The sequence below is a fragment of the Styela clava genome, chromosome 4, assembly GCF_964204865.1.
Source record: "Styela clava chromosome 4, kaStyClav1.hap1.2, whole genome shotgun sequence".
Classification (NCBI taxonomy): domain Eukaryota; kingdom Metazoa; phylum Chordata; class Ascidiacea; order Stolidobranchia; family Styelidae; genus Styela; species Styela clava.
The window spans coordinates 9,811,146-9,826,127 of record NC_135253.1 but is presented as its reverse complement, the minus strand read 5'-3'; the positions used below and the strand labels follow the sequence as shown (position 1 = coordinate 9,826,127).

General features: G+C 34.2%; 1 protein-coding gene across 4 annotated transcripts; it reads left to right on the top strand.

Moving 5' to 3' along the window:
- Positions 1–9,738, top strand: LOC120326820 (somatostatin receptor type 2-like). 4 transcript variants are annotated; one of them, XM_039393167.2, is made up of 11 exons: positions 1–138; positions 1,949–2,063; positions 4,139–4,291; positions 4,805–5,003; positions 5,537–5,699; positions 6,441–6,622; positions 7,025–7,289; positions 7,796–8,062; positions 8,326–8,450; positions 8,792–8,896; positions 9,151–9,738. In XM_039393167.2, exons 4-11 carry the CDS (start codon positions 4,807–4,809, stop codon positions 9,284–9,286), a joined length of 1,440 nt encoding a protein of 479 aa, XP_039249101.2. In that variant the 5' UTR covers positions 1–138; positions 1,949–2,063; positions 4,139–4,291; positions 4,805–4,806; the 3' UTR covers positions 9,287–9,738. The 4 variants fall into 4 exon arrangements, with proteins under 4 accessions (XP_039249101.2, XP_077968032.1, XP_077968031.1 ...); XM_078111906.1 differs by lacking the exon at positions 1–138 and adding an exon at positions 1,178–1,232; XM_078111905.1 differs by lacking the exons at positions 1–138; positions 1,949–2,063 and adding an exon at positions 3,795–4,055 and having other exon boundaries at positions 9,159–9,738.
- Positions 9,739–14,982: the final 5,244 nt, after the last annotated feature.

The window sequence follows — 14,982 nt, the reverse complement described above, 5'->3', positions numbered from 1 at the left end:
TAAAAAGTGAATAAAACCTTGCACTGCCCAGTTTATGTAGATAGGCTGTGGCAATTGAATATTAATATATTTCTGAGTCATGTTTTTGTGGCCAAGCAAATGACTGAATACAGAAAGAGGCAGGGTTGACGCTTATAGGTAAGTACCATTTGCGTTCGACGACATACGTCATTGGTGGGCATGCAATAATTCATGCGTATATATATATTCAACTAAGATTCAGCAGGTGAACTTTGGATGAAAAATCATATGTAAAGTAGAATTAAATAAAATGTTTAAATTAATTTAAACACGAGATTGTTGGCAAATACGAGGTGATCGTAACGGCGAGTTGATGGAATGAGATACGACCTTGGTAAAAACAATAAATATTATGACGCAGTGAACAGTAATTCCTTGTAAATGACTTCATTCTAATATACGACAAATATTATAACAACACCGTACACGAATGAATCAATGTGTGGTATCAAGAAATACAATATCTCAGTATAAATGCGAAAATCAGTGTCATAAGCTTGTACATTTGAATAAACAAGTTTATAGATTGAGATGAACCGATGATCATAATTGGCCTAAATAAACTAAGCAAATAATCAAACATACATATGTTTGAGTATATATGATTAAGGTGATCGATTTTCAATATAATTGCTTTTTGTGTATTGTGTACTAACTAAAGGACCAAATTAAAAATATTATAGGCATGACTTTGATCAATTAGGACTTCCTATACAAGCAATAGATATTATTCTGGAAAATGTCAATGCAGCCTAACTAAATCGATATCCACTACGTTTATTAAAAATAAATTTACATTATATACTCGTATATTGTTACTCGTGTTTAGTTTAGGTAGTACGTGATTTGTCTGTTTTTAGGATGATACACTTATTATTTATAGCATAAACGTGGAACTAGTCCGTCAAAAGGCAATTATACTAATTATAAACATTAAAAGGAGTTCACGTCACCAACACAGACCGAAAAAGAAAAAAATAGAATTTTACGCAACTTTCTAAAATCAATTTCTTTCAATAATTTGTATTACGATAACAAACGTGTGAGGAATTATGTAAAATATTTCCTATCACTGGAAATATACTAAATGAAAATAAGAATACATCATGTCCACCAATCTAAACCATTTCATCTTGGGAAATAAGTGGTGATTTTAATTTTCATGAGCATAGAGCATCAATTATGACAATCGACCATCTAAGGCAATAGAGGTAAGAGCACTTACACCTACGCAGCAATAACCGTTGTTGAAAGAAAACATACCTTATCGTATTTAATTAATAAACCAGCAATTTAGTGGGCTAGAACGAAATAATTGCAATAACAAACTCCTAGCCCCAATATTGAGCTTATCGTACTGAACCAATTCACTGACATGTACTAATAGAGGCTCATGGCCTATAGGCTATACGCTTCCCAGTAAACGCAAAAAGATTTGATCCACACTAACAATGATAGGTGAATTTAGGTTGTATCGCTACATTATTTCAGCAGTATTTTGCAATTGTGTAGATAGAGGTTTTTGTGAAAATTCTTGTTGGTGAAACGGACCTTTTTTTCATTGCCATGTACTCGTAACAGCTACATGCAACTTCTCAGAAAGATGTATAGCCTGAAATAATTGTTTTTGTAATTTGTAATTCAACTTTTCAAAACAGGAGAAAGAACAATATATCCGAATAAAGAGAACGAAATAGAGTTAGAGTTTATGATATTCGACAGTATACTATTCAAATCGTTGATTGATTCATTCAGATTACAAAGTACACAAAGAGTGAAAAAATATGCTCCGGTTTAAGTTTTGAATAAAACTTGGTAAATAGTCGATGACTTTCATCAACTGTATCTTGATCACAAACATTTTAAACCAACAGATCTGGTATTGTTGGATGAGAATGTTTGAACTAAGTGTTTTTATTTATCCCAGATACTCTAAAACTTACTAATGATTGGCTGTGTAAAACAATTTAAATGATGCGTTGGGCAGAGTATATCAAGGATCAACAGTTCAGCGGATACGAAGACTATACACAGCTATCAAGGTAAAGCAATATTTACGCTAGAAAGTCGAAAGTATGAGGTTGTTTAAAACATAGAAATTCTAGAATCTTATACCGATTTAAACATACAACTTGGACTGTGAAGACAATCGTTTGTGAACATTTTTGACATTCAACTGTGTGATAGACGGTGGTTGTGATCAAGATTGAATAGACCATATCCTGTCGATTTTTATCGAATTCCATTCTTGCGCGTGTCATTTAGCAATAACAAGAAAAGTATGCTCAAATATATGTATACGGAGGTCCAATAATTAACCGCAGTACCGTATGCGGCTCACACGAAATCTGCTGTGATATATGTGATTATTGAAAAGCTTCAATTCAAATTTGCAAATATACCTAGTTCCAGAAAAGCGTCCGATTGGCCTGACGTAATGCTACGTGCTGGTTCCATATTCGTAAAAATATTAAAATTTTCGGAGAGATATCGAGCACCATAAGGCCAGGACGAAAACGATTGGTCTATTAGTTTTCGTGAAAATCGATTTGCAACAAGAACAATTTCGTACACTTAGTGTTAAATGAGGGAGAAACGAATATCAACGCTTTAATGAAGAACAAATAGTGGCACTTCTATCAAATGTGCCCTTTGCATGAGCCACACTTATCATACTCTTTTACGACATTGCAAGAGCCTAAATTGTTTTCAGTGGCAGAAAAAACTCACATCACGATCTGCCTATTCGAACGGAAACCCCATGAGTTCATTTCCACAAAAAGGCTGTATAATGAATGTTATAAAATGTTCCCATATCACGCGTTGTGACATGAATTGGTGAGCATAGTAAAAAGACATAGGGTAGTACAATACGTTTTTAGTTGTATCGTATTGTCAAGATATAAAAAAAAAGTTTTCATAATAAGATAGATAGCTTTTAGTAGGAGTATGATAACCGTAATTCGTGTATAATAATTATGTTCTGCATTTTCATAATTTTACAATTTTGTGTTGAAACCCCGTTTCTACGACTTGGTTTTATAAACAGTCTAGCTTAGAGATAGGACGACATAGCAGCACTGGCAACAGGTTTTCATGTTTATCCTAGTAATGTAGTTAAATATAAACTTCTGCATCGGTGAATAATATCCAGGAATAATATTGACCGACAAATTGACATCGATCAGTTCGGAAAAGAGTATATTTGTAGTTTCTTCATTTGTTTATCTCTTTGAACTGAGGCGCCCCCAAATAGCAACAACATTGAGTTTATTTCGATTGTATTATTGTTCAGTTTAACATTAAAAGACAATAATTGTTTTGACTTCTAACATTCTTCAATTCCATATGGCCCTTTTTATCGGACAATACGATAAAAATATATGGATTTTCGGAGCGGCTGTAATACTTTTTTGAACTTGAAAATTTGAATTTGAATATTTTTGAGTATTATTGACAGATATCAATAATATGAAATTTTGTTCAAAACTAATGGAGGTATTTTTAAAATTTTAATTGAGGGCCTTACGGATGAAAGATAACCGATCTCCATAAATAAGATAGATTTTTAAGTAGAGGAGTAAGCATATTAAGACGGAGTCATGGTAAATTAATGAGTTACATGTAAACAATTCCTGGTCTGTCAGGTACATATATTTCAAGGGTACTTATATAGTACCTCTGAGTCAATTTGATGTTGTTACATTGTGAATTTTTAGATTACGTTAACATACGTAATACAAGTTGGTAAATATGGATATAGCATATTATGACTTGTTTGGTTTGTCCTATAGTGACGGTGAGTATGGTGACAATTTGTATTTGGGTATTCACTGAACATTGGATCTTGCAGAAATTCAAATATACTAAAATTGTAACTTTAAAATATGATTATTATATTGGTGGACAAATTTACCTACAATACGTAACAGGCTGATAACAAAAACAGAATCCTTAGTTCATCAGTCAAGTATTACAATGATTTTTCTTAGAACTTTATATGTGGCTTGCTAGTGGAGCATTATTACCAGTAGGTGAATATTTTGAAGTCCATATTTATTAATTTATATAAAGCCGGAAACATGTTTGGTGATTTTTTATGAATATATTCCTACAGAACTTCCAGTCATATATGAAGAGGATAATTATTCAATTGATTCTCCTAATATCTTTTATTTTGTCGACGAAGAATTTACTAAATCAAAACCACACAATTTGAAAGAAGCAACTCGAGCAACGTTGACTTCAACTGTTGAATTATTGCTAACCAGTGAGTATGACATGTGTGTGCACTTAAATCAAAGATCTGTAGAATTCGGAACACAAGCTATTCTTACAAATAGCATGGAGATATTAAATTCGTCATTCGTTCTATCAATATTTTACTGATATTTCAATTTATGTGAGAGTGAATATAAATTGGCACTTGTTGTGCCACCGAATAAATCGAAGCTACTGTAAAGCTAACTACAAACATCTTTATTGGTGAAACAAGACTATAGGCAAGCTGTCCCTCATCCCTATACTGATTTATACAAGTAATACAACCCACAATTGCCATGTTGAATAAATAGACGAAAATGCATTGACATCATCAAATAAATACTAATTTGCATTAAATTTCTACACATTGGTGTGTGTTGAGCTCATTGCGAAGCGTGAGATTGCTTTATTAATATCTATCTTACAAAAAAAGTAAAAAGTTTTTCACATATTTTTTAATGACTGAGAAAATAACGTAAAATTACCTCAACTTCTTAATCTGAAAGTATAATCTCTACAGCGATGTATAATACGACAATGAGTTTGGAAACATCATCGGGAAATTCAACGCTTTTTGACAATGTTGGTGAGGAACATGGTCCAGATATCATTGTGGTCGTTCTCTTGTTGATCGTATTTATAATCGGAATCATCGGAAATTTTTTGGCAATATTGGTTATCGTTGTGTTGGCGGAATATAAAAAAGTCCTCACTCACTGGTGGGTCAAACACTCAAAAATCAATATGTCTTTGCATGCAAACTCGACACTACTTTATTATTATTGGCAAAATATCAGTTCGAGATATCTTTCTAAAAAAAATGAATGGAATGGATGAAAAGTTTTTAGATTTGGAAGGATTTTGAAATTTTTATTTATGCTCACTTGTTTTACGACTTTTTGAAGATTTTGTACTCCTCGAGCAAACCACTTCGCGCATCCGTCGCAATATTGTAGTTTGAATATTCAGGAAGAATGCTCGATTCACGAACCGTTATTGGATTGGCTTCATGCAAAGAGGAAAATTCGATTGTCATTTTACTTACGGGAAGCTGCATGCTTTATCCATAAATCAAACATTCAAATAATGGTTCAAACCATGTGCTACGAAGATCGTACTTTTAGCTTTACTAGATATATCTAACAATGACATATAACTAAAGATTGTTACATCGGAATCAGAAAATTTTGAAACGAAAACACCGTAAAAAACACCAATATATGTTCTGCAGCTTACACATTAATTTTTGTAGGTACGTTCTTCAGCTCGCAATTGCTGACACAATATTTCTTCTGACGATACCATTCCGAGTTGCTCACAATCTGAACACAGACTGGAGATTTCCTAATTGGATATGTAAAGCTACGGAAACGATGTTTTACCTGAATTATTATTCTTCGGTCTCTTTTCTTGTAGTAAGTTTTATTATGTATTTGATGAAGATAGCACAATAGAAATTGGTTTAAATCCTAATAGTCTTCTAAAAGTCTAATGATGATGAAGTATTCATATATTTGGTAATCGTTTTTGGTGTGGTTTGGTTAGTATGGTTTATGTATATCATCTATTTTGCGCTCGCAGTTCACATTTTTTGACTGACATACGTTATATAAATAGTTTTCATAAAAAGCTTTTTGGATGGTATATCATAAAATGACATCCTTGAAGACATTATTATGTGATGAAAAACGAACAAATGGTTCGGGTTGAACTTTTGTCCTTTTCCGACTCAAATTTAACTCTCTAAAATTGTAACGACCGATCAAATTTGCATTTACTTTAAACACTAATGGAATTATCAATTTTTAACCCAAATACCGGCTGAAATTTCAGTTTTTTTTTTTCGAAAACTTCCAATTTGGAAGTAAAAATTGGCACAGATTCAGATGAATTCCATCTATGACTCTCTCAAGGGTTACATACGGGCCCTGACTTCAAGAATGAAACCTTGCTACTTATCTTATAGCTAAAAACCGATATAATAGCCAGACTCTGACTCCCAGATCACAGCATTAATCATGTTTATGTCGAGGTCGTGAAACATTTATATCGATAAAACTTATTTGGAAATGACTTAAAAATCTCCATAATATGCATTCCCATAATGAAGCGATAAAAATTTTTTTTTGTCAAACTATATATTTATAATTTTACAGATAATGAGTATTGATCGATACATCGCTATTTGTCATCGATTCTCAGTTAGATTGAACAAGTTACGAACAAAATGTGCAACTCATTTGATAACTTCGACAGTCTGGATATTAAGTATATTAATTTGCATCCCTGTAATGTTATATACAAACCCAACCGGAACACTTCCAAACTGCAGATGCGAGTGAGTGCGATTTAGAGCAACAACTACATTTCCTTTTTTGTACCTCTAAATAGAATACGAATTTTTTACAATTGTTATTTATTAGTATATACTTCTCTTTGGAATTAAAAAATTACTTCTTGTGGTGGTAGTGCGTTTGATCGCCGAATAACATTCCGGAATGCCTAATTTTTACTTCAAGTAAAACAGGCTCTAGCATATTTTCCTTCAATCTAATATTTTTATTAACAGAAAAAAGCTTAATCTCGAATGAGGTAGACCCAGAGATGGCATAATTTTGCTAGTTGTGATATAGAAACAACGTGATGTTTATTTGTAGACAATTTTGGCCTTATATTCACCATTGATGTTTGCTCGAAGTATGAAATTTTTGGGTGGTAAGGATGCTCTCGAATATTTTAGGTTCATGGCAGTTGATGCTAATATAGAAGAAGAAATGTGTGCTCGTAGATTTATTCAACAACCTATTGAATTCAAAGAATGTGTTGAAGAACAGAACTTATTGTTCCACAAAGCTTGTTTAACAACACAGGAAGAACTTAAGCACAATCACTCGGCTATGAATTTCACAACACCAAATCCAGCATGTCATTATCGTGATCGACCTCCTTCATTTAGAGCTTTTATTTTCCTCAACTTCATAGTCTTCTTCATCATTCCTGTAATTGTAAGTTATCCTGTTTTGTTTGTTTTCTTGGTATAAAATAGCACTATCATTTTCCTACACACATTTGCGTAACAATGGTATGATGTAAATTTATATTTTCCTGCCTTGAATGTACTCTTTATAATCGATTACTGATCTCGGGCTTCTCGGCCAATTCTATTTACTATCCCAGATTCTCAGTAGGCCACTGGTTAGTGTTTATACGATGTCTCTAAAATGTCGTGTTCCACACTTGTCCTCTTTTAACTTTAATTGTATCACTTTGCTACACTTGTCCCACTGTTATGAGTTACAATGGATATTTATTTTGAAACAAATGAATAAAGTTAAACATAGGACGTAGAATTCATGCTATCTTCTGAGTTAGGATAGATTTTTTTTGAAGGCATTTTGAGATACCCTGTTTCTACAAAAATATCTGTCAGAATCAAATGTATAGAAACTTCTCGGGAAGTTGGCTCTGTGAAAAATCGGTCTATGTCGCTCAAAAAAGAATTTTTGTTCAGATAATGTCAGTGTGTTACAGTCTGATTGCGGTTCGTATGAGGACGAGTCGGATTAAAAGTACATATTCAAGTACAAGGAGTAAAGAGTCAATTCCGAATCCTGTTTGTCGACAAAAACGATCAAAATCAATCGTTAGTGTGAGAGATAGCAAAAACCGAAACCGTGTGACTACAATGTGTGTTTCATTGGTTCTTTTGTTTCTTTTTTGTTGGTTTCCGTTTCACGCAGTCCACATGGCAAGAATGAATGGAATTAATGGAGGAACAGTAAGTTCATATGTGCAAAAACCTGCTACATCAAAACTAATAAGCATATGATATTATATTTTAAAAAACAACAAGGTTGCTCAACATAACGAAGCTATAATAGAAAAAGTACGGAATTATTGTATAATGTCCTTCATTACAAAATATACACCGAAAAGGTTCGAATAATATCTCGTATATTATTTATATTTTACATTGAATTATATTTTAAACAAAAAATCTTTGGATAATAAAAGGAATTTTTTATACGATTTTTATTACAGGAACAATATTGCCAGAATTTATTTGACGTGGCTCTGTTGATAGCATACTTTTCTGTTAGTTCTCATTCGGCATTAAATCCGTGTTTGTATAATTTCATTGGAGCAAGAACAAAAAACAGATTGAGGTAATTCATATTATCACTGCTATTCAAAAAATGTATGATGTTTTCTCATATTTGCATTCTATAGTTTTGGAAAGCACGTTATAGAAGATTTTTCATTCAGAGCGTTTTTGCGATGTGGCATTATAGAACATTCTCCGGTGTTTTTTCACCAAGCATGATATGTTAATTTATATTTCTTCTCGTCCTTAATTTTCTTATAATTATTATGTGCACCACAGCATTTGCTAGTATCATTATCACGAATTACTTACTATATAAAACTATTTCTGTAACTAGACCAGGAAAAAGCAAGTATTTTTTTCCTATCTTTTATTAACTGAATGAGCATTGTTTTTCTTCAGTTCTGCTGCATCTTCAGTTAGGAAATCAGTGAGACAGCGATCAACCAGATCAAGATCAAGTTTTTCAGCGTCATGTACTTATCATAATTCGAATCGAACCAGAATGTAAGTTTTGAAAACGGATAAACTCGTTTTTTAATAAATAAAAAACAGAATGGTAAACGCTGAATTTGAGTAATAGTTCATTAAAAAAAAATAACTTGTTCGATTCTATTTCGAATTTCATTTTTAAAATTATGTTGTAGTATATCTGCCATCCTTAAGTATTCTAGAATATTACTTTATACGATTTGTTTTACCATATTTATTATATACACGATGCTTCTCGAAAACGTCATAAAATAGCAACATCTATTTAGAAGCGCAGATACCAACATATGTGACAACAATGGAGGACGTATCGAACAACAAGTTGTGATGAACTTGACGGATTCAAGAAAAGAGTTGCCCGCATCTACAGACATTGCAAACAGCCACGGTTCACAGTCAGTTTGAAAAAGCAATATTGCATATTCAAAAAGAAAATCTTAAACTTTATTCCATTCACTGCTATTAAACGTATACTCTTTCTTCTTTTTTAAAATCAGAGTGGTTCATAGTGCACCAAAAAGTGAATATTAATTCACGGACGGCTACCATAATCATACAACAATACAAATATAAATTATCTTGAACAGACACTAAAGATAACAAGAGAGCAATGCTCAAATGTGTAGATACTAAGTCGTTTAACTTCTTTAAAGATCCTAACTTAACCATGAAATGACCCTATTTTCGCCCTCGTTTTACATACAACTATTGTTTTTGTTTTATCTAAATATCGGAACAATATTGGAATCAGCGAAGTGTTCAGCAAAACATTCCATAGGTCTAAATCTTGTTCAATAATATTCATAATCTATGATTCAAAATATTAATCAACACTCTTTTGCACTTAAAAATATCATCGTTCCTTGGTTGATATATATATATATATTATATATATATATATATATATATATATATATATATATATATGTCACTTATTTACTTTAAATATTTTTTCAGAAAGTTTAACTATTTAAATATGATAATTTTCTTTTGAACTTTTTTCTTTATTTTTATTCCACTTTAATGACAAAACTTACTAGAAAATTATTTTATTTATTTCGATACTACTTGGAGAGAGAACTAGGATCAATGTCCTCTCAATTTTGAGTCAGTGAGTTATTCTTCGTAATATTTAAAACTTAGCAGAATACAATGCATCTCTGGAGAACATTTGGTAGAAATAATTAAATAGGAAATAGTAGTCGTGATTCCCAAATGACTGGGAGCAAAGGGCAAAATATAACTTTATCTGGCGCAACTTGGCAATTTGGGTCCTAACGCAATTGTTCATCAACTTTAAAATTGCAAAACCACAGTTCAAAATCAACTTCAAATTATCGTTTCAGTTATATGTCCTCTTGCTTATTTCAAAATGCAAACTACTCTTTTTAAACGAAGCGCTTGTGGCTTCAATTTAAATATGACAACAGTCAATTAAAAGATTCTACAAAATTTTCCGGTAGCTGGGTATATTCGACCGGATTTCTCCATGAATGATGGGTTAAAGTCTGTTGCTTCATTAGAAGAAGCAGTTGATTTAATTCTACAGAGTCAAGAAGCTGAGGGCAGCGCTCTCGCGAAATTACATAAATTGATATCTAATAGCCGTGAAGTGCTAGAATCCATACAAGGGGGCGAGAGAACCACGGATGTTACAACTCTGGATGTCACGGTAGATCCTCCACCAATTAAAAGGAATCTGGGTATTGTGTGCAGGGGTGTGCGAAGTGCGGGCCGCGGAGAAGTGCCAATTTTGAATGGTGTGCGGCCAGCTAAACTAGTTTTTAATTTAGTTTGATCTGGTTCATTTTGCGTTTCAAAGCTTATATTCGAGTCCAATTTATTATCTATGCCTATGACGTTACAACGTCCTAACAGTGAAGCGAACAACGCGATTCACAAAGCTGTCACTTGCCGAGCAGCGAACAATTTGAAGGAAAATGCGGAGCAGACGCTAATGAATTTGTATAAACGGGCAATAGAAGATTAGGCAACTGGAAAGCAGTTTGTAAAAATTTACCGTAATATTAAGAGATACAAAAGCTAAATGAGTTTTGGTTTAAGCCTATCAGTTGATTTTGTTTAAATCTAAGCTAGAAGGATATTGGACAACGAAGTATTTGAAAATGAATTTTGGCGTTTTATACCGAAAACATCACAACCAAGATAGCCTATCTTTCCACAATTGAGAAAAGTCATGGCTTCAAATATGGCACTTTTCGGTTACAATTTTTTCTAAAATGGCCGTCATATTGAATTGCTAGTGTCGAATCCAGGCATTTTTTTGACTCAGATTCGATTTCGAGTCCACGTCGTTTTTACCAAGTCTATAATCAATTCTGTTTTTACTAATTTACGCCCTTGTTTGTACTTTTACCCCTAAAAATCTCACTACATACCTTAACTAGTTGAAATTCAAGGTTAGATACGTAACAATATCACTCGTGTGTATTATAATCACTCCTAATAAAAACGACGACAGATATCCAGATAATATCACGCAAATTAAAAACTATTGATAGCTTATAACAATGATGCGCCAGTCGCCTTCAAACTATCTATCCTTTTTGGTATACATGTGGTACACAATAAAATATGTGTTAGCGCAATATTTTTGGGTTTTCGATTCGCTTAAATAAATATGAAACATGCGCAGGATCAACTCAAAGGGGGATCTCATCAATACCTGGTTTAAATCGAGTTTATTACGTGCAATCCTTTCTCTAAAAAGGGAGCAATGGAAAGCATGGAGCGTTTTAGAAAATTTACATGAACTACTAAATTGCAAGCATAATATTGACGACGAGTGGCATCTCTCTACCATTTGCGCACGCGACATAGTAAATTTGAGGCTAGGAATATCTGGAATTATGGGAAAGCATTGTAGTCAAAAGCTTTTTCATTTTTATATTGACATGTAAGAATTTCTAAATATCCGCCAGAAATGACGCAAGGTGGTGGGCTGGAAATCCAGTTCACAACCAAGGCGCACATTGACCCCCGTTTACGTTTGTTTATGGCCACCAGAAAATTATATTTTCAAATTGATTTAAAAGCTATCTGCGGAATCATTAGGGGAAAAAATATGAGCTACGACGTATGCTTGTGAGCGCGCGATGCTATAGTATGGTCAAAAACGTGTTTTTCTACTTTTACATTGTCACGGACTCGGAGGGTTCGATTCGAGTCCTTGACGTATTACTCGGACTCGTCGAATCTCTGTAATGCCGGACTCGTCCCATCCCTGCTATTTTGTGCCTGCAACCATGGTAATAGAAAGCCTATGTTAAATGAAGGTGTGGTCCGCGGTTTCACCCAGTTATTGATTCTTGGCCCGCCTGCAAAAAAGGTTGCACACCCCTAGTGTAGTGTATTGAATCCGACTAGTTTAAAATAGAAATAAAGGATTTATTCTTCACTAAAAGAACGATCCTCACTTCAGCGAGATCCATTTTTGAATTTTGATCCTTTTTTTTTTTTTAGCGCGAGTGGTATTAGCAGGAAAAATGATTTTACAAGTACTGTGCAAAGAGAAATATGACTGAGATGACCCAGTGCCCAGCTATTTGCGAAGTAGATGGGGAAATGACGAAATGAAATTCTGGTATTGAAACAACTGAAGATTCCTCGCTGGTATTAATATCTAAAGACTCTGGTCGGATTAGGTCAATTGAACTTCGTAGTTTCTCTGATGCTAGTAAAATTGTTTATGGCCAGCGTACTTATTTAGGGCTGACTTATGAAAAGGGTGAGATTCGTTGCAGCTTTGTTATGAGGAGGACTCGTGTAGCCTTTGAAGCAAATCACAATATATACCATAAATGCAGCTTTGATCTCGGAAAAAAAGAGTGACCTACTTGTTCGGGGGGGGGGGGGGGGGGGGGATGGGGACATCGTTGTTTTTAATTGGGTGGGCAGCAAGGTAGTGAATAGTACGTGGTTACATAAATAATGAGGCAAAAAATTTCGTGTGTTCGTAGCTAAATGTGTGCAACATATAGTCCGGCAGATAAGGGGGCCTTTTGGGACCAACCTTGTTTTCAGACATAAAGTTTTTTTTATCTGTGATTATTCATCTTGGGTCATTGCCCATCATTTCTACATGGGTGTGGAGTTTGCAGCGTTGAGCAATTTTTTTTACGGCTTGATATTTGTATTGGTGTTTTTCGTCAAATCTGTGCACCATAATGACGCACAACCTGAACCCTAACCTGGAAATATGGAAATATTGTTGAAACATACGCGTAAAATAAAGAGTACTATTTCAAAATACCCGCTTTTGTTGCAATTAACAATACATGCCTGCTAATGCAGTCGGCAGTGGTTCAAGTGGATATACCCGGTAGAGAATAGTCAAGAGGCAACCGTGCTTCTCTTGCCAGTTGTTATGCTGTCCCTCGAATTCAGCTACAACGAAAAATTCACGAAAGCGGGTTTTAGATTATATGATTTCATTAATATTCTCGACAATGAATGATATAGGGGTGGTAGAATGCCAAGTTATTCCAACAACATGATCATGTTTTGCAACTTACAACCAATATTTTGGATATATGTAACTTTGTTTGACAGAGCCCCAAGAGATCTAACTACAGATATCAAAAATGTGAGGCCAAAAAAGTTACACTACAACATAGTCAAATGTGCTGTATTTACGATGAATAACAGATTTACCAAAAAGCATTACATAAAAATGGTAAAATAAAGATTTAGCAATATCTACTTAGGACTTGGTGATATGCATCTGTTGATGATTTTATTTGTTTGTTTCGAAAGTTTAATTACAGAATTTATTGTGGTTGTTGGGGAGGTTAGTAGAGAATCAGAAAAAATACTCCCATGTTTTCTTCATTTGATAACCACGCCACAGAACTTCTCCGATAAAAATACGCAGCAATTGCGGAGGCCAAAATGCCAAAATGGGATTTCATCACATTGCAAACCAATATTAGCGATTTTTAGATATATTCGCGCATTCCCATCTGAACAGCGTGGAAAAGATTATACCTAACTATACACTTGAAAAACTATGTCAGATGAGCGTCGTATTATCGAAGGGCACTCTTCTGAAAAGCCAATTTGATATTAATGGTATTTAGCCATGGAGACATTGATAATGTTAATTATTCATTGAATTATCAACAGCAGTTGTGCTATCAAATGTTAAATTTTACAAACACAGTTAAATAAAACATGAATATCATCTTTTCAACCGAGAGCAGATCTGTTGTATTCCTCGACAGTGCGTTGGAAAACCTGGTACTGGTACTGGTGAGTCTTGAAGATGTTCATATAATAAAAGGCTGATTCACAAAGATAGGTTGAACCAAACCAGCTTGCAACCATCCAAGCTGCTGTTCATACATCACGGCACTTTCTGTGTCAACTAGAGCCCTAAAGTGTGACAGGCCCTGATTGTCTTTGAAGTGTTGGTCATTTAGCAGTGTTACAATTTTAAGCTCCAACTGTCCCGCATTAAGGCTGGACGGTATGTTAGTCGTTGGGCTGGACGTTGCTCAACATGACCAAGTCCCATTAAAAAAGGTTAAAAGTGTTGGTCATTTAGCAGTGTTACAATTTTAAGCTCCATCTGTCCCGCATTAATGCTGGACGTTGCTCAACAATGCTTGACGTGACCAAGTTCCAATAAAAAAGGTTAGAAATGAACGACACGAATAGCTCCAGCTGACCTAGAGTGTGTGATGTCATAATTGGAATGACACGTGACATTACCATTACCGATTTCACATATAGAAAAGACTGACCAGAGACAATGCATATCAACAAGACATCTAGTGGTAGTTTACTACTTACCGTCGTCCGCACAACTTTTTTGCAGCGGAACGCGGGCAGAGTGGCGTTTTCAGTAAGAAAACCCTGAAGAATCTTCGTAATAATGGAGAACGAGTATGCGGGAAGTGGTAGAGAAGAACGTTAATGGTAGGATATACCGGAAGATCATCACACGAAAAGCATCTGTTCAAAATATCATCAAGGAAAGCCCTAAATGGTGAAGCACTGTACCGGTACCAACGGACCTATGCCAGAAACAGCTTAGGACCAAATTAGCAAGACAACTCCATCGATTCGTTCTCCGTAAA